Below are 19,728 nucleotides of genomic sequence, written 5' to 3' on the forward strand. Positions count from 1 at the left end.
TCGTAATCAGAACAATCGAAAGAAACCTTTATGCGATCTGAAAAACTCCAGTGCCAATTTAGCGTTTTGTTTTGGAGGGGTGCAGATTTTTTATACCATGGGGTGGGGGAATGGGGGAGTTGTTAATTAGATCCTTCAAATCGCTTACTTTCTTCTTTGTACTTTTCTTCTGATGATAGCTGGGGCTCATAACCCCACTTATTGCCTTCTGAAAAGTTCTGTTTGACTTTTCCACCTTTTTGGGACTCGCCTGTGTAGACCATGATTCTGGAACAGCAGAAATTGCAAGCAGACCAACTTTGATATTCCTTTTAAACCCTGGATTGGTTTTTAGAGTTCGCTACGCCGATTCACTTCACAATGCCAGCAATTTGAAACAAAAAATGTGGTGCATTAAAGTTTTCCAAAAAATTTAATTTTTTACGCGAGCGAAAGTATGAATAGTTTTCGTACCTTTTGTTAGCACACATTAAGCAAATTCTCATTTAATAGAAAAGTTTGAATTCGGAGTAGAAAAAACATAATTGTTGAAAAAATAGAACTATGTTCGTCTTCTTAGTTTCTCGGTTTTTGCTGTTGAATAAATTATTATCTTTTGCTAAAGCCTAAATAAAATTGGTACAAGCAAAAATAATATATCAGTCGATAAAGAACAAAACTGTTCAATTTTGAATTGTAATTTTGCGCATCATCGCTGTCAACCCCCATGCTAATGCTATAGCTATGGAGCAAAATTGCCACCAAATGAGCAGTTTTGTTTGCAAGATGGGTTTTAAAGAAGTGAAATTGATAGATTTGAAAAAAAAATCAATTTTTGGCAAAAATATAGCTTTTGGTTAGCTATAAAACATCGTATTTATGAAATGTTCTTACTTTTTATATTTGTCAAAAGAAAGAGCTTTCCAACGACCCCTTGTTTGCTATAAAGTGACTTCAAAAATTGTCTGACTTTCATTGAATTGATATTCAAGGTAATTCATAGGGTTTTAGTCATAGATCAAGAAAACGATAAAATTATATCGGCCTATTAACTTGTTTCTGAGCGAAACTAGGCCAATTTAGTGCGAAGTTTGACAGCCCATAATTTGACACAAAGTTCTTGGACAGACTCGAAAACTTGCAAGTAAAGGGAACAAAGTGCCAATAAAAACTGGCATCAAGGATTTAAAGAATAAAAGTATCAAAAAAGTCAGTGGCCTTCAAAAATGCTTGCAAAAAATTGTGTTTGAGTCATTTTGATGCACAACTCATTGAAAAAAATACAATTGCAGCAAAACTGGGTAGTTTTTTTTGCAAATTTTTGAGGACCTCTAACTCAAAGACTATTCGAAATAAATCGATGATTTTTCGAAACTTTATTATTTCAACTGGAGGCCATTGTTTGGTACCAAAGGAAAAATTCCTATTAAGTTTTTTAGTAAAATAGCATATAGTTTTCTAAGTTAGTTTTTGTTAGACCTGAGAGAGCTGACTGTTTCAAAGACATAAATCGAGCTGTCTTTCTTCGGATTTTCTTTTTTTTGCAGAAAAATTTCGCAGTCGTTATGCTTTGTTTTTCTAAGTTTGATGCTAAAGTCACTGTTCTTTCTGAAAGAAAATCTAAATTGAGTAGGAAGGACTTAGATGAGAACTCCGCGGTTAGATGATAAAAGTCAAATAAGGTTTTCGAATCAACCGTTTGTTTCAATTGAACCAAAAATCCACTAGTTTTTCAGAAGATATCTTTAATTTGAAAATAGCCGCGAGGAGACGAAAAAAAAGATTTGACGAAAGCTCCGAAGATAAATACATTGATTGCGATCCCCTGGCAGAGTCAACTCTTCAATTGAACCAAAAATCACTACTTGTTTTTCAGAAGACATCTTTAATTTGAAAATAACCGCGATGAGATGAAGAAAAGATCTGACGAAAGCTTCGAAGATGAAAACTGTGATTACCTCCTGACAGAATTGGGTGTAAAAATTTTGATGACATAAGAGGCAATGGACTGGTAGCGGTGCAAGATTTTGAAAAAGGATACTTTCTTTTATTTCATAGAGGACATATCACTGAAAGAAAGTAAGAACATTTCATAAATACAAACAGTCAGTCAAGCAGATTAAGTTCTCTACTCTACGTCCGATAAAAAGAAGAAGAAATTACTTTGCGTCGACAAACAGTCAGTCAAGCAGATTAAGTTCTCTACTCTACGTCCGATAAAAAGAAGAACAAATTACTTATGATTACTGAGGGCAGTATATGCCATGGAGAGAACAAAAGTCAAAAAACAAAATTCAAACATTCCTCGACAAAAATTTGGCAATCGCCACCACCGCTCCAGCCAAAACCACAATACGACTCAACAAGAACAGCGAACTTTGACACTGAGTCAACATTATCAGCACACGAGATCAGAGAGATGAATCAAATGCACCCATAGGAGCTGAGGAAGAGCCTCAACCTGTGTTCCTTGCCAAGAAATTTCAAACTTTCACACGAAAAGTGATGCAAGAATACCCCCACGATGATTTGTCCCACGCAAGTGAAAAAGCTGTCAAAAGCACTGAAAATGAGAGGAGGTCAGTGTCTTCGTATGCCTTAACTGTCAATTTCTTATGCTGTATATTGAACAGGTGGTCACTCGCCAAATAGTGCCCTGAGACACCTTTTAAGCGAAAACGCCAATGGTTGGAGAAAAACGAAAACATTTTTTCGTCACATGCCTGTCATGTTACGCGATAGCAAAAAAAGTGCATTTCCATGACATGAAAAAACACCTGCACTGTCATCAACCAGTAGAAGGCTCCACGTTCGTGCTCGTCCAATTTGACGAAGACAGAATTCAGATAGACGAGTAGTTCACCCAGTCGTTAAACAAGATCAAAAACCCTTTGGCTCATAAGGTTAATACCTCCCCCAAGAAGAAGACACAAATCTTATACAGAAACTGGTGAATTCACCAATCATGATTGAAATAATCGAAAAAAAGAACCAGGGCAAGAAGAGGGGGAAAAAGATAAGGAAAATTAAAAGAAAAAACAAAGCAGCCATTCTGAGTCAGTTACGGAAGAGCCTTCAGAGAAAGAAACAAAAAAAACTGAGAAAGACGGAAAATTCTTACTGCTGTCAAATATTTGGCGAATTTTTCAGATCTCGGAGAAATTTGAGACGCCACTTTTTATCAATTCATAAAACTGAAGACCCGAAAAGTCAATTATTTCAAAAATTGCATTTGCTGACAAAGAAATAAAAGAAAAAATGATTTTTTGTAGCCGATGTGAAATGATGTCTGATCAGAAATCACTCAACAAATTCAATGCTCAGTCTCGCGCATGTGAAAGCAATCACGAATCAGAATGTATCACATCAAAAATGTCTGGAAGCTACCACAATCCATTTTGAAGAAAGCTCTGATTGAAGAAAGTGGCGAAACTGAAAACCAAAACCAGAAGAAGTTGGATAAAAATCAAAAAATTCTGGATAAATATCAAAAAATTACAGAGAAGGAAATTAGAACCGGACGAAACAGTACCTTTAACATATCAAACCTGAAGGGTAAAACTCAAAAGTTGCGACAGATGATCATTGCACAAAGAGCATAACAGAGACTCACGAAATTGACGACTTGATAAAAATCTATCCCAAGGTCCTCGCGTCAAAGTCGGTGCTAAACCTGTTGCTACACCTCGAAAAGTTCAACGATCAGTTTTTGTTGCACCAAATTGGAAGCTTTTCACAGAAAGTTGATATTGAATTTTTCTGCAGCAAAATAAAAAGAGTTGCGACATCAAGGAAAAATCTGGAAGAAGCCGAAGACAGCTGAGCAAGTCAGCTGCTGCTGCTTCTCTGCCTGAGCCAGAAGATGTTCTCCTTTTTCGAGAAAAAATAGTTTCCTTGAACAAGAACTGAGTAAAGATGTCTTATCGGATGTATCAGATGAGCTGCTCCGAAAAATCAATTTCAGTTTGATGGCCCTAATGACTTTCAGAAACTCCACGAGCAGTGGATCAATCAAAATATTCGGTACTGATTAATTGGACAGTTGACAACACTCGGAGGATCTGAGGCTTTATGCCATCGAGTTGGTGCCTAAGAAGCTTCACAACCCAAAAAAGGGACCGAGCGAAAGAATTAAGATTGCGGAAATGCGAAAACTACTCCACAGGATGCAAATGAATTTCTACTGCAAGGGTAAGAAAATCAGAGCTGTAACATACCTAGAGATGAAGCTACACAATCAGTTTGTCAAGCTTCTCATCCAAATAAAAAGTGAAAATGAGTTCTTGTTTGTGCCATTGAAGCCCACTGAAACAATCGACCATGTTGATTACAAAAAATTTGGAAAAAAATTAGCGAGAGCTTTGCCAAAACAACATGGTTTTATCAACATGACCATCAAATCAACCCTTTATCGAAAACTTATGGCGTCGGTGTGGAAGGAAAAAATTCGCAGCAACCTTAAAAGAGGCACTCAACAAACATACAGGCCACGCAGCTGCAACTATTGAGAGCTGGTACAAAGTTTCCATCGCCAAAAAACGAAATGCAGCTGGAGCCAGTTATTATCCAGAAGTGACGCTCCATAGTGCAGGACCGAGAACTAGCGAAATCCGTTTCGACAACCAACCTACCAGAGCTCTTCAAAAAGAACCAGAATGCCTGAAAAACCCGCTAGAAGCTATGAAGACAGTAAGCTGAACTATGCTTCGGTATTCGAGCAAAACGAGGAAGAAACTGGCAATCCCATCAAACTTTTGTCCGAACCAAATGAGGACAAAACCATGAGCGACGAGTCCTCAAGCCATGTAGGGAAAGCTCCAAGACGCCTCTTCCCGAGTCGATCTCCGACAACGATCCTCTCCACGGACGACAGAAGTGTTTCCTTAAGCCATTTACCCCTAACGGTCATTGATCTTGCATATTTCAAGAAAAAGAAGAAAAATGTTTTTCTCCATAAGTTACAACAAAAACATCAGCATATAACAAACAGACATTGACTAGAAATTGAAAAAAAAACGCCAACATTATGAGCACAAGACTTTGGAGTGGATAGACAAAGGGCACAGAAAATAGTAACGTCTCCAGTAAGGATCAATGAATGATTGCGGGTCCCTGTATAGCACTCTCTAGCTGCTTCACAAATTAACCGGAAATTTTCCAACCAAAGGAAAGTTAGCGCAAATGACTTGAATCATTTGGACTGACTTTTCAGTTTCTGAGCAACAAAACTTCGAAACTAAGAAAAAAAAACATTCCAAAAATCATTACTTAAGGTAGTTACAGTCAACACTACTCCCAGTGAAATAATATACGGATGTTAGTAGCACTTCTTCTGATCTCATCTTGTTTCTTCTAGATAAGAACAACATCTCGGACGCAACTATAATCAAAATCTTGTGTAAGAAAAGCAATATCAATTTAATTTGACCGTTTTTTGGGAAAAAAACTTTAAATATTCCGCCTGATTGGGCCTATCAGCATACCGCCTGAATTTTTGCTCCTCTTTATACAAACCAGTAGCAAGAAAAACAATCAGAGGTGCCAGTCGGCTATTTAAGTCATTTTTGATGTCAACTTCTCGAACTTCTTTTGGAGTGTCGTTGGAGAGCCGAACTCTGAACCGAACCCATTCAAGCAAAAAAAGACAATTAAAAAATCAAAGTTGATAAACTTACAACCTACAGACCGTCTTTCATTAATACTTAGAATTGCTTAAATATAGGATATAAAGATGCCTCGAAGACTTTCCATGCGTTTGAGAAGCAGACAAACGATAGTCAGACTATTAAAGGTTCCAAAAATACATCCACACTAGGAAAAAAGAATCCGACTGGGACTTGAACCCCAGAACCTGATGCTCCAGTGGCGCGTGATTTACCTCTGGGCCAAATGGGAAGGCGCCTGAACGATTGCCAGGTTCAATAATAAAGCAATGAATAAATACATACATAAATACATGATGGAAAAGATGACAAATCCACCTCGCATAATGTACATTGACGCAGCAAGCAGCGATAGTGAAATTGCTCGCTTTTTAAATGATAGTGTACCAGTCCGGACAAAAGCATTTCCGAAGCTTCACGTCGATAAGCTGGCAGTCAAGCAGATTAAGTTCTTTACTCTACGCCCAATAAAAACAGGCGAAGACACTACTTATGATTATGGAGGGCAGAATATGCCATGAGAGAACAAAAGTCAAAAGACAAAATTTGAACATTTTCCCAGACAAAAACTTGCCCATTGCCACCACTCCTCCAGTCGAAACTGTAAGACGACATGACAAGAACAGCGAACTTTGACAATGTGAGGGGGCAAAAAGATAAGGAAAAGAAACGATGAGAAGAAACGAAGCAGCCATTCAAGAGTCAGTTACGAAAGAGCCTTCAGAGAAATAACAAAAAAAAAACTCGGTAAACTCAAAAGTTGCGACAGATGATCATTCGCACCAAAAACTTGACAGAGCCTCACAAAATTGACGACTGGATAAAAAAGCACTCAAAAACCCTTGCGTCAAAGTCGGTGCTAAATCTGTTGCTTAACCTCGAAAACTTCACACAGATCAATTTTTGGTGGACCAAAGTGAATGTTTTCAACAAGAAATCGATACTGAACGTTTCCGCGGCAAAATGAAAACTTTGCGAGATCAAGAAAAAAGATGTGGAAGAAGCCAAAGCCAGTTGAAAAATTCAGGACTGAGTCAAAAGGTTTCAGATTAAACTGTTAGTTTCAATTGAACCAAAAAATACCACTTGTTTTCAGAAGATAGCTTTGACTTTTTGAAAAGCAGCGAGGAGATTAAGAAAAAAATTTGGCAAAAGATGAATTGATTGATTGCAATCCCCCTGGTAGATTTAAAATCGAATATTTTGATGACATAAATGGAAAAGGACTGGTACCACTGCAGGATTTTGAAACAGGAGACTTCCTTCTGTCTGATAGAGGACAGCAAATCACCAAACTTGAATGCCAACAGAGTAAGTTCATTGGAGACATTGAGTATGTTTTTGTCTCCCCATCGCATAAAATGAAAATTGACGCGACAAGCTGCGATAGTGAAATTACTCGCTTTTTAAACAATAGTGTACCAGTCCGGGCAAAAGCATTTCCGAAGCTTTACGTCAACGCCCAAGTTCTTTACTGTATTAAGTTCTTTACTCTACGCCCAATAAAAACAGGCGAAAGAACTACTTATGATTATGGAAGGCAGTATATGCCATGAGAGAACAAAAGTCAAAAGACAAAATTTGAACATTTTCCCAGACAAACTTGCCCATCGCCACCACTCCTTCAGCCGAAACTGTACGACGACATGACAAGAACAGCAAACTTTGACAATGTGAGGGGGCAAAAAGATAATGAAAAGATACGATGAGAAGAAACAAAGCAGCCATTCTGAGTCAGTTACGAAAGAGCCTTCAGAGAAAGAACAAAAAAACTCGGAAAACTGACGCGACAAGCAGCGATAGTGAAATTACTCGCTTTTTAAACGATAGTGTACCAGTCCGGGCAAAAGCATTTCCGAAGCTTTACGTCAACGCCCAAGTTCTTTACTGTATTAAGTTCTTTACTCTACGCCCAATAAAAACAGGCGAAAAAACTACTTATGATTATGGAAGGCAGTATATGCCATGAGAGAACAAAAGTCAAAAGACAAAATTTGAACATTTTCCCAGACAAACTTGCCCATCGCCACCACTCCTTCAGCCGAAACTGTACGACGACATGACAAGAACAGCAAACTTTGACAATGTGAGGGGGCAAAAAGATAATGAAAAGATACGATGAGAAGAAACAAAGCAGCCATTCTGAGTCAGTTACGAAAGAGCCTTCAGAGAAAGAACAAAAAAACTCGGAAAACTGACGCGACAAGCAGCGATAGTGAAATTACTCGCTTTTTAAACGATAGTGTACCAGTCCGGGCAAAAGCATTTCCGAAGCTTTACGTCGGAGCCCAAGTACTTTACTCTATTAAGTTCTTTCATGAGAGAACAAAATAGTGAACAAAATAAGTTCTTTACTCTACGCCCAATAAAACATGCGAAGAAACTACTTATGATTATGGAGGGCAGTATATGCCATGAGAGAACAAAAGTCAAAAGACAAAATTAAAACATTTTCCCAGACTTGCCCACCGCCACCACTCCTCCAGCCGAAACCGTAAGACGACTCAACAAGAACAGCGAACTACGACACTGAGTCAATTATAGCGATATCATCAGCACAGAAGAAAAAGGAGATGAATCATATGCACCCATAGGAGCTGAGGAACAGGCTAAACCTGTGTTTTTTACCAAGAAACTTCAAACTTGCCATAACTTGATGCGTAAAAAAATATATTGTAGCCGCCATACTGATACAGTTTTCGAAACATTTTTATTCATTGAAACCAAAAACTCAGATTTTAAAGGGGTATTTTCCGAGGAAATATTCCCCAAGACTTTTTCGAAGGCTGTAGACAGAGTATTCAAGTAAAAAGAGACTCTAGGTGAGCATACAAGAAAAATACACGCAGCAAAAAATACACCACTGTGAAAGAAAAATACACGCAGCAAAAAAAAAACAAAAAAAAAACGATATCGAAATGGGACAACTAAGCCACGAACAGATAGGCATACAAATAATTGGCGAAAAATTTGATTTGAAACAGAGTATTTCCCATTTGAAAAAAAAAACGGGTTCTAGTCAGATTCGAACCTAGGACCTTTGCATACTCGTTACCTCCAGGCTAAGTTGGGCCGAGAATGCATAGAAGTTTGAATTCATTATGAAACCAGATACACAGGATTCTGTTAAACAAGTTGTTAACCCGAAAAAAGCCTATTTTCCAGTTTGAGAACGCTTGCTAATAGCAAGCTTAAACAGTAAACAAAACTAACCGGAGTTTTCAGATTCTTTTTCCCCAGTATCGTGGTAATCATCCAAAAACGAAGAATATAGCCTGTTTATTCTTTCTTGATTAGAGAGTAACTGTTTCTCGTTTTTTAATTGTTGCAAACTTCTTCCGGGACCAAAATTACAGCTATACTCGTCGTCAGATTGTATTTCACCTTCTTCGATGTCCACATTAAAAACCTTCTTCTGGGATGTCATTGCTCATGAATTTCCTATAACATAACTCTTAAAGATCGTCAAGCTCATTAAACTTGGGTGAGCGAAAGTAACATCAAAGTTTTCGTGGTCGCAGCATTGTCACGATACAACCAATTACCTTCATACCATCGTTAAGTCGGATCAATTAAGCAATCTATCTCTCACCACCCCCTCCCCCCCCCCCCATTCTCGCTTGGGGGGGGGGGGGGGGGGAGGAGGGGGGTGGTGTTTGGCATAAAGCTCAATAGGTTCTTGAGACATGTTTATAACCACTTGAAAATAGTTTGATGATATGAAATCTTAAAGAGATTCTCCAACGAAAGTGAAAAGCCAAAATTTACATCAAAACTCAAAATTACAATCAGAGTGAAAAAGAATCAATAGATCTGAGACAAATAAAGCTACTTTTTTCTGTTCTCAAACGATGAAAAATGTATTGCATACAATATTAAGGTGCCGCAGAGAGTAATGTTTGATATTCAGATACAAGGCAACCATTGTAAGTCGCTTTCCGGATGAGGCAATGGTCGCCCAAACAAATATTTACAAAGAAATTTTTTTTTAATTCGATTTTTTTTTCAAACTTTTTCTCGATACTCATATAAAATTAATTTCAATCGGTCAGTTGATTGCGTGCTACCAACATATGAACCATCTTCTTGAGTTTTCTGACGTCTTTTTGTAGCGTTTTTCCGTTTTTGCTTGAGGAGAGATAGCTCAATTCGTCATTTACGGGGGGCGGGGGGGAGAGCTCAATTCGTCATTACGGGGGGAGGGGGGGTTGAGACAGCTCAATTGATCCGTTAAGTCGACTGAAGAGCTAATGCGAAGGGCCATACCGATGCTATTAAATTCAGTCAGGAATTAACTAGATGGTTGTGATTTTCACTTTTTTCTTGGAATCTTTTTTAAATGTAAATTTTCTGAAAAATGAAAAACCAAAAAAGCATCATATCACCAAAACTTAAAAAAATTGAGCAGTCTTATTTGGAAAAAAATCGCAACCCTTGAGAATACCCTGACAGCCACCAATTTCTTGGTTGGGAATTTCAAATAATTTAAATTTATGATTTCCGAAAATTTCTGAAAAAAAATCATTAAACACGTCACATCTCGGAAAATAAAAGCATTTCAGCAGTCGCTTTCGAACGCGTGTTTTGCAACCCCTGAGAGTACCCTCACAGTACCCAATTACACGGTTGCCAATTTCAATTTTCTTTTTAATTATTTATATCTAAGCTTTTCGGAAATATTTTAAAAAATCATATAAATTGTCATCACGAGAAGTACATAAAAGTGTGCCAGTCGGTCATATTTGGAAGTTTGACCTTGAGAAAAGCAAAAGCACATGATTTTGGAGTGAAATTTAATTTTTCAAAAATTCGAATGGAGCCTGTCATGCACGATTTTCTCGCGATAACTGAAAACCGAAAAAGAGAAATCAGAACAATCGAGTGACAATCGCGGGAAAGTTGCAAGATAAATCAGTGGGAAATTGCTATTCGCAATTTCCGACACAATAATAATCTAGAGTAGAGCTGTCCTATTTGAAATACAAGACAGAGTGTTCCTGAGAACTGGACAATTATCCAACTGGTCAACTATTCGAATTGGACCAGAGTGAACCTTCGGTGGAAAGGTGGACAGCTTGAGTGTCCCAATGGTTAACATAAAACTACATTCTAGAGTACAAACTTATTCCTGTTGTTGAAACTGACAAACATTAAACTCATTTAGTTACATGATTTAATTCTTGAGTTGCTTACCGACTTAATTACTCCCAATTCTTGAGCGTGCTACAATGTGAGTACCAATTTAAATTTCTAGAGTGTGTTTTATAATTGTTATGTTGAGGTAAGGCGAGTTATAGGTTGATCCATCTGAAATGGATCAAAGTTCCACTGTCTAATAAAAAGTAACTTAACGGATTGTTCCGACCCGGTTTTTAACGGCGTTCATGTATTTTGGGTGTCTAGAGACCTAAGTATGGGGACGTTATTATTTCTAGAGTGGGGGGGATATTTTGGTAGTAGCCTTTAAGCGGTAACGGGTCGTAGTCTCATGTCACAAGCGAACCGAATTGGCTCCGACTGATTTGAGGTGGAAAAACACAAGAGATAGTGTCCCTGACTCTTGAGCCAATGGTTATAGGGCCTATTTTTCTTAAGCCTCATGTGTGACTGCAGTAGACGAATGTTACATAGTGTTTTTATGGCGCTCCTGGGTGTTTACGACATCAAGACTACGGAGTCGAACCCACTTGAGACAGTTTCGGGCTACATGCCCATTCTAGAGCACCGGTGGTACGGTTCGACGGGAACGTGCAAACCTTCCGGTTGTACCGTGATAGCTTTTTAAGAAAACTCGAGAAAACTTCCTGGTACGCTCTCCGAACGAGGCTTAGCTAACCGAGTAAAGGGGGGCAACTAGGGGGACAAAAACACGAGCAAAAAGACAAAAAGCAAAACAAAAAACAAAAAAGAATAGAAAAAGGAACAAAAACCATAAAACGAAAAAAGACAGTGACTTTGACACCAGATTAGTTGGATCAAACCTTTATATTAATTAAATAGTATACCCATACTGTTTTAAAAAGTTCGATCGTTTCGATCAACCTAGCAATTTAACACAGTAACCTTAATAAAGTGCCCGAGTGTGGGGCGTTGTCAAGGGTTTTCAGATAGCTTGGAACTTAGCTGGACAACAAGGAGACTTGACTGGAAGAGGTGACCAGCCGAGTGGGAAAGTGGTTCAGGAGCACTTGAGCTGAACCAATAGGAGACTCGAATGGAAGAGGTGACCAGCCGAGTGGGAAAGTGGTTCAGGAGCACTTGAGCTGAACCAATAGGAGACTCGACTGGAAGAGGTGACCAGCCGAGTGGGAAAGTGGTTCAGGAACACTTGAGCTGAACCAATAGGAGACTGGACTGGAACAGGTGACCAGTCGAGTGGGAAAGCAGCCAAGAAGGATTTGGCAGTTCTCGAGTTCTCAAGTTGGGCAGAACGGGTATCGTTAGAATCCACATTACATTATAGGAGATAAGTGTAAAATTGGATAAGCGAAATCCCCCGGTTTTGAGGAACGTTTTTACTTAAGCAGGCCTGGAAACAGGTCTGCGGTTTTCTCTTGAGAGTTTTAGCACCCGGCGCTTAAGGTAATTTTTAGGCTTAAGAAGGGGGCTAAAAAGGGGGGAGGTTAGAAGGGGGGCTGGTTACGTTAGAGGTTGGCGGTAGTAAGTTGTGAAAAGGGGGGAAATTAGAGTAACTAATTAGTCGACATCGTAGATTTAGTTACATTAGTCATTAACACGCGTTGGTAATAATAGGTGGATATCGAAATTTGAACTCGAGTTAAGGAAGGTACCCTGGTCGGATTGGTAGGGGGGAACGGACGTAGACAATTCTGTTGATACCCAATAAGATTATTAGTTGGGGGGAGGAAAACGCGTGGCAATTAGGTACCAGACATTTTTTTTTCGACAAAAGGTAGACATTGGTCACCTTTGAATTTTAGGTGGGCTCATCTTTCTGTTTTTATTACTTTTTCTAGCTTGGATTTTTTGTTGCATTTTGGTGAGGATTTGTGTTTAGTTTTTACACGAACAGGTGATCACAAGATACCTGCGCACAGGTTTTGGTCTCAAGTTGCTTGGAACATTGAAATAGAGGTAACTAAAAAGAAATAAGAAAAAGGGGGGTCAGCATTTGGCTTTTAAGAGAGGGTTTTTGGGGAAATTTTACTAGAGCTTGAGTGGTGGTACAAGGTACAGTGAATCAAGAAGTCCCCATAACGAAGAAGAAAGAGACCCCATCGCTCAGACAGTTGTCAACAGTCTTGGGACAGTGCCAAAGAAGTCTAGGGACAGTAGTCGTGGGACAGTGGTCTTGGGACAGTGGTCTTGGGACAGTAGTCTTGGGACAGTGGTCTTGGGACAGTGGTCTTGGGACAGTGGTCTTGGAACAGGGGTCTTGGGACAGTGGTCTTGGGACAGTGGTCTTGGGACAGTGGTCTTGGGACAGTGGTCTTGGGACAGTGGTCTTGGGACAAGGGTCGTGGGACAAGGGTCTTGGGACAGTGGTCTTGGGACAGTAGTCTTGGGACACTAGCCTTGGGACAGTAGTCTTGGGACAGTAGTCTTGGGACACTAGCCTTGGGACAGTAGTCTTGGGACAGTAGTCTTGGGACAGTAGTCTTGGGACAGTAGTCTTGGGACACTAGCCTTGGGACAGTAGTCTTGGGACACTAGCCTTGGGACAGTAGTCTTGGGACAGTGGCCTTGGGATAGTACTCTCAGGACAAGGGTCTTGGGACACTGACGGAAAGTACTGGGACAGTACCGAACAGTCTTGGGACAGTAGAAAGAAGCCTGGGACGGTACAAAGAAGAGTAGGGACGGTAATTGGAAGTCTTGGGACGGTATAGAAATTGAAGTAAAATTACAATAAGTGTTTTAAGACAGAATTAAGACAGAACAAGACTAATTGGAACCCGGTACGGTTGAGACCACAAATAAAGAAAGTTTCTCGAAAAGTTTAGAAAGAGAACTGGAACAAGGTTTTTACCACGTTGCATATTTCTTTTAAATAATTTTTCCTCAAAACATTTTATTCTTAGATTAGAATTGTGTATAAAGTAATATTGTAAATAAAAGCAATTGTAAATAGAAATAATGAGACGGAGTAGGGTACCGGTGCTAGAAAAAAGGTCAAGTGGATCAAACACGAAATATAACTCGTCGCTGCGCGGAACGACATCAAGGGGCCCAGGCAAAACAAAAGATAGCTTTTCAGTTAGCATGGTCAGCACGAGGAGTAGCACCGAGAACAAGACGCGAGAAGATGCGAAAGAAAAACAGGTGGAGCCCACAATCGAAATCGATCTAGAGACACCAGACCAGAGCGTAGATGAAGTGGAGAAAAAGACAACGGAATCCACACCGATGCCCCATATGGAAGATCAAAATTTAAAAACCATGGAGTTTTTGCCGATAGACGCGTTGGAAGACACAACAGGCAATACCCGAGAAACGGTGAAAGACGACTCTCAAGTAAAGAAGACATCTTTTACAGAAAAGTTGGCGATGATGGTCGGAATGAAATCGAAAGACAACACGGCCGAAGAATCACAGACTGGAAGAGCACGAACATTTGGGACAGTGAGCACGAAGGCGACAGAAGCCGACCCAAAGGAAGAACAAGCCAGAACAGAAGAGGCAGCCCAAAACAAGACAACTTCTGTTCATGAAACAGCTGCTCTTGAGCTTGGCGACCTGATGACAAAGCTAAATTAGATCGACAAAAAAACTAAAGTATAGTGAGGAAGATAGAGACTTAATAAGGAAAGAGTTAAAATACAACAAACACGAATATCTGGATAGTTATTTTAACCTGGCTAAGGCGACAGACGAGAGACTCCAGCAGATGTCGGACAAGGTAGATGCCACCAATGAAGAACGAGATAAGAACATCAAAAAAGATATGCAACAGTTGAAAAACCGATATGATGATGTCAACAGCCAATTAGGTAGTCTGGAAAAGTGAATGGACATAATGAACAGGAATCAGGCCGAAAGTTCGTGTGCAATACAGGCGAAATTGGATGCAATCTTGAGAAATTCTACCTCACAAGAAAGACCGGCAGTGGATCGCACGCAAGGCACCAGAGTTGAGTTTGTGGAACCACAAAGGAACAAACGGCAATCGACACCGTTGCCTTTAAACCGGGATGCGGTAAGCATAGCACCAACGGCTGCTAAAACAATCATGAAAAATGGAGCATCAAACACAATGAGTGGCCCGGGGGACTCAACAGCTAACAGCAACGCAGGTCCGGATGCCATGACGTGGGCAAGCACTTGGGAGATGATGAACAGGACTCTAGAGGCCTTCGCCACGAGGAACACTGACTCGAGCGATAGGAGAGACGAGAAATCAAGAAAAACTTTCAAGAAGCCAAAGGAATTCAAAGACGACTCCGATGGATGAATCGACACTTGGGTGGAAGTGATGAGATTACACCTAGAGCAAGATAACTGAAATGATGAAAGACAAGCATGCACAGCCATACTCAGCAACTTAGAAGGCACAGCATTAAATTGCGTGGTTGCAAAGAAAGAAGAAGAACGCGATACCGCGGACAAGATCTTCGAAATATTGCTGACTCGATTCGGGTCAGGCATGAAGGGTCACCAAGCGATGATGCGATTTGAAAAGAGAAGGCAGAGGGACGACGAGTCAATAGATCGGTTCCTAGATGACCTCGAGAGCTTGAGAAGAAGGAGTGACCCAGAGGAGTCGACAAACAGAAGAAACTTTAGCATTGCCTCGAAGTTCATTGATGGGGTAAAAAGTGATGACTTAAGGACAATGTTAGCAACATACTACACATTGTCGAAAGACAGCGCACCAACCCCAGAAGAAATGAGACAGAAATCAAGGGAATACATGCTGATGAAGCCCAAGAAATACTCATATTCAGAAAACAGGAACACGCAAGGGGGAGGCCAACCCCAGAGGTCATCATGGTACAAACCTAGAGATGATATGGACAAGCGCAGATCATGCGCGAACTGCGGGTCGGCGGATCACCACGTGGCTGACTGCACAACATACAAACAAGGCATGAAGAGCCTAGGATACGCACCGGATGAGGAGGACATGAGCCAGATGGAGGAACACGAGTACTATAATGGCTTAATCATCAAGATAGGCGCTAGATGCTTCTTCTGTAACCAGGAGGGGCACTTCAGAATGGATTGTCCCTTGTTCTGGGAAGCGGTCAAGGACCAGAGTCACCCCAAACATAAGTTGGCATTAGCGGCGGTGCAGAATCAGCGGAACAGGCAAAACGAGTTTGAATCTAGGAACTTAGGAGTACCAAGCACGGAATTGCCGACGAAGACAGTGAAAGCTGTAACACATGTTAATGGTGCGAACCAATAGGAGACTCGACTGGAAGAGGTGACCAGCCGAGTGGGAAAGTGGTTCAGGAGCACTTGAGCTGAACCAATAGGAGACTCGACTGGAAGAGGTGACCAGCCGAGTGGGAAAGTGGTTCAGGAACACTTGAGCTGAACCAATAGGAGACTGGACTGGAACAGGTGACCAGTCGAGTGGGAAAGCAGCCAAGAAGGATTTGGCAGTTCTCGAGTTCTCAAGTTGGGCAGAACGGGTATCGTTAGAATCCACATTACATTATAGGAGATAAGTGTAAAATTGGATAAGCGAAATCCCCCGGTTTTGAGGAACGTTTTTACTTAAGCAGGCCTGGAAACAGGTCTGCGGTTTTCTCTTGAGAGTTTTAGCACCCGGCGCTTAAGGTAATTTTTAGGCTTAAGAAGGGGGCTAAAAAGGGGGGAGGTTAGAAGGGGGGCTGGTTACGTTAGAGGTTGGCGGTAGTAAGTTGTGAAAAGGGGGGAAATTAGAGTAACTAATTAGTCGACATCGTAGATTTAGTTACATTAGTCATTAACACGCGTTGGTAATAATAGGTGGATATCGAAATTTGAACTCGAGTTAAGGAAGGTACCCTGGTCGGATTGGTAGGGGGGAACGGACGTAGACAATTCTGTTGATACCCAATAAGATTATTAGTTGGGGGGAGGAAAACGCGTGGCAATTAGGTACCAGACATTTTTTTTTCGACAAAAGGTAGACATTGGTCACCTTTGAATTTTAGGTGGGCTCATCTTTCTGTTTTTATTACTTTTTCTAGCTTGGATTTTTTGTTGCATTTTGGTGAGGATTTGTGTTTAGTTTTTACACGAACAGGTGATCACAAGATACCTGCGCACAGGTTTTGGTCTCAAGTTGCTTGGAACATTGAAATAGAGGTAACTAAAAAGAAATAAGAAAAAGGGGGGTCAGCATTTGGCTTTTAAGAGAGGGTTTTTGGGGAAATTTTACTAGAGCTTGAGTGGTGGTACAAGGTACAGTGAATCAAGAAGTCCCCATAACGAAGAAGAAAGAGACCCCATCGCTCAGACAGTTGTCAACAGTCTTGGGACAGTGCCAAAGAAGTCTAGGGACAGTAGTCGTGGGACAGTGGTCTTGGGACAGTGGTCTTGGGACAGTAGTCTTGGGACAGTGGTCTTGGGACAGTGGTCTTGGGACAGTGGTCTTGGAACAGGGGTCTTGGGACAGTGGTCTTGGGACAGTGGTCTTGGGACAGTGGTCTTGGGACAGTGGTCTTGGGACAAGGGTCGTGGGACAAGGGTCTTGGGACAGTGGTCTTGGGACAGTAGTCTTGGGACACTAGCCTTGGGACAGTAGTCTTGGGACAGTAGTCTTGGGACACTAGCCTTGGGACAGTAGTCTTGGGACAGTAGTCTTGGGACAGTAGTCTTGGGACAGTAGTCTTGGGACACTAGCCTTGGGACAGTAGTCTTGGGACACTAGCCTTGGGACAGTAGTCTTGGGACAGTGGCCTTGGGATAGTACTCTCAGGACAAGGGTCTTGGGACACTGACGGAAAGTACTGGGACAGTACCGAACAGTCTTGGGACAGTAGAAAGAAGCCTGGGACGGTACAAAGAAGAGTAGGGACGGTAATTGGAAGTCTTGGGACGGTATAGAAATTGAAGTAAAATTACAATAAGTGTTTTAAGACAGAATTAAGACAGAACAAGACTAATTGGAACCCGGTACGGTTGAGACCACAAATAAAGAAAGTTTCTCGAAAAGTTTAGAAAGAGAACTGGAACAAGGTTTTTACCACGTTGCATATTTCTTTTAAATAATTTTTCCTCAAAACATTTTATTCTTAGATTAGAATTGTGTATAAAGTAATATTGTAAATAAAAGCAATTGTAAATAGAAATAATGAGACGGAGTAGGGTACCGGTGCTAGAAAAAAGGTCAAGTGGATCAAACACGAAATATAACTCGTCGCTGCGCGGAACGACATCAAGGGGCCCAGGCAAAACAAAAGATAGCTTTTCAGTTAGCATGGTCAGCACGAGGAGTAGCACCGAGAACAAGACGCGAGAAGATGCGAAAGAAAAACAGGTGGAGCCCACAATCGAAATCGATCTAGAGACACCAGACCAGAGCGTAGATGAAGTGGAGAAAAAGACAACGGAATCCACACCGATGCCCCATATGGAAGATCAAAATTTAAAAACCATGGAGTTTTTGCCGATAGACGCGTTGGAAGACACAACAGGCAATACCCGAGAAACGGTGAAAGACGACTCTCAAGTAAAGAAGACATCTTTTACAGAAAAGTTGGCGATGATGGTCGGAATGAAATCGAAAGACAACACGGCCGAAGAATCACAGACTGGAAGAGCACGAACATTTGGGACAGTGAGCACGAAGGCGACAGAAGCCGACCCAAAGGAAGAACAAGCCAGAACAGAAGAGGCAGCCCAAAACAAGACAACTTCTGTTCATGAAACAGCTGCTCTTGAGCTTGGCGACCTGATGACAAAGCTAAATTAGATCGACAAAAAAACTAAAGTATAGTGAGGAAGATAGAGACTTAATAAGGAAAGAGTTAAAACACAACAAACACGAATATCTGGATAGTTATTTTAACCTGGCTAAGGCGACAGACGAGAGACTCCAGCAGATGTCGGACAAGGTAGATGCCACCAATGAAGAACGAGATAAGAACATCAAAAAAGATATGCAACAGTTGAAAAACCGATATGATGATGTCAACAGCCAATTAGGTAGTCTGGAAAAGTGAATGGACATAATGAACAGGAATCAGGCCGAAAGTTCGTGTGCAATACAGGCGAAATTGGATGCAATCTTGAGAAATTCTACCTCACAAGAAAGACCGGCAGTGGATCGCACGCAAGGCACCAGAGTTGAGTTTGTGGAACCACAAAGGAACAAACGGCAATCGACACCGTTGCCTTTAAACCGGGATGCGGTAAGCATAGCACCAACGGCTGCTAAAACAATCATGAAAAATGGAGCATCAAACACAATGAGTGGCCCGGGGGACTCAACAGCTAACAGCAACGCAGGTCCGGATGCCATGACGTGGGCAAGCACTTGGGAGATGATGAACAGGACTCTAGAGGCCTTCGCCACGAGGAACACTGACTCGAGCGATAGGAGAGACGGGAAATCAAGAAAAACTTTCAAGAAGCCAAAGGAATTCAAAGACGACTCCGATGGATGCATCGACACTTGGGTGGAAGTGATGAGATTACACCTAGAGCAAGATAACTGAAATGATGAAAGACAAGCATGCACAGCCATACTCAGCAACTTGGAAGGCACAGCATTAAATTGCGTGGTTGCAAAGAAAGAAGAAGAACGCGATACCGCGGACAAGATCTTCGAAATATTGCTGACTCGATTCGGGTCAGGCATGAAGGGTCACCAAGCGATGATGCGATTTGAAAAGAGAAGGCAGAGGGACGACGAGTCAATAGATCGGTTCCTAGATGACCTCGAGAGCTTGAGAAGAAGGAGTGACCCAGAGGAGTCGACAAACAGAAGAAACTTTAGCATTGCCTCGAAGTTCATTGATGGGGTAAAAAGTGATGACTTAAGGACAATGTTAGCAACATACTACACATTGTCGAAAGACAGCGCACCAACCCCAGAAGAAATGAGACAGAAATCAAGGGAATACATGCTGATGAAGCCCAAGAAATACTCATATTCAGAAAACAGGAACACGCAAGGGGGAGGCCAACC

At 41.1% G+C, this 19,728-nt stretch overlaps 1 protein-coding gene across 2 annotated transcripts in view; it reads right to left on the reverse strand.

Annotated features, from left to right (window-relative positions):
* LOC134851579 (uncharacterized) overlaps positions 1-19,728 on the reverse strand; it is a 210,817-nt gene that overhangs the window by 22,421 nt on the left and 168,668 nt on the right. Inside the window, exons 2-3 of one of the 2 annotated variants that reach the window (XM_063867722.1) lie at positions 8,856-9,083; positions 149-267 (exon numbers count right to left, since the gene is read on the reverse strand). In XM_063867722.1, coding sequence (XP_063723792.1) covers positions 149-267; positions 8,856-9,069 — 333 coding nt within the window. In that variant the 5' untranslated portion in view covers positions 9,070-9,083. Of the gene's footprint in view, positions 1-148; positions 268-8,855; positions 9,089-19,728 lie in introns of those variants that run through there. The other variant, XM_063867721.1, reaches the window with a different exon arrangement.

Source organism: Symsagittifera roscoffensis, chromosome 7 (genome assembly GCF_963678635.1).
Source record: "Symsagittifera roscoffensis chromosome 7, txSymRosc1.1, whole genome shotgun sequence".
NCBI classification, from domain to species: Eukaryota; Metazoa; Xenacoelomorpha; order Acoela; family Convolutidae; genus Symsagittifera; species Symsagittifera roscoffensis.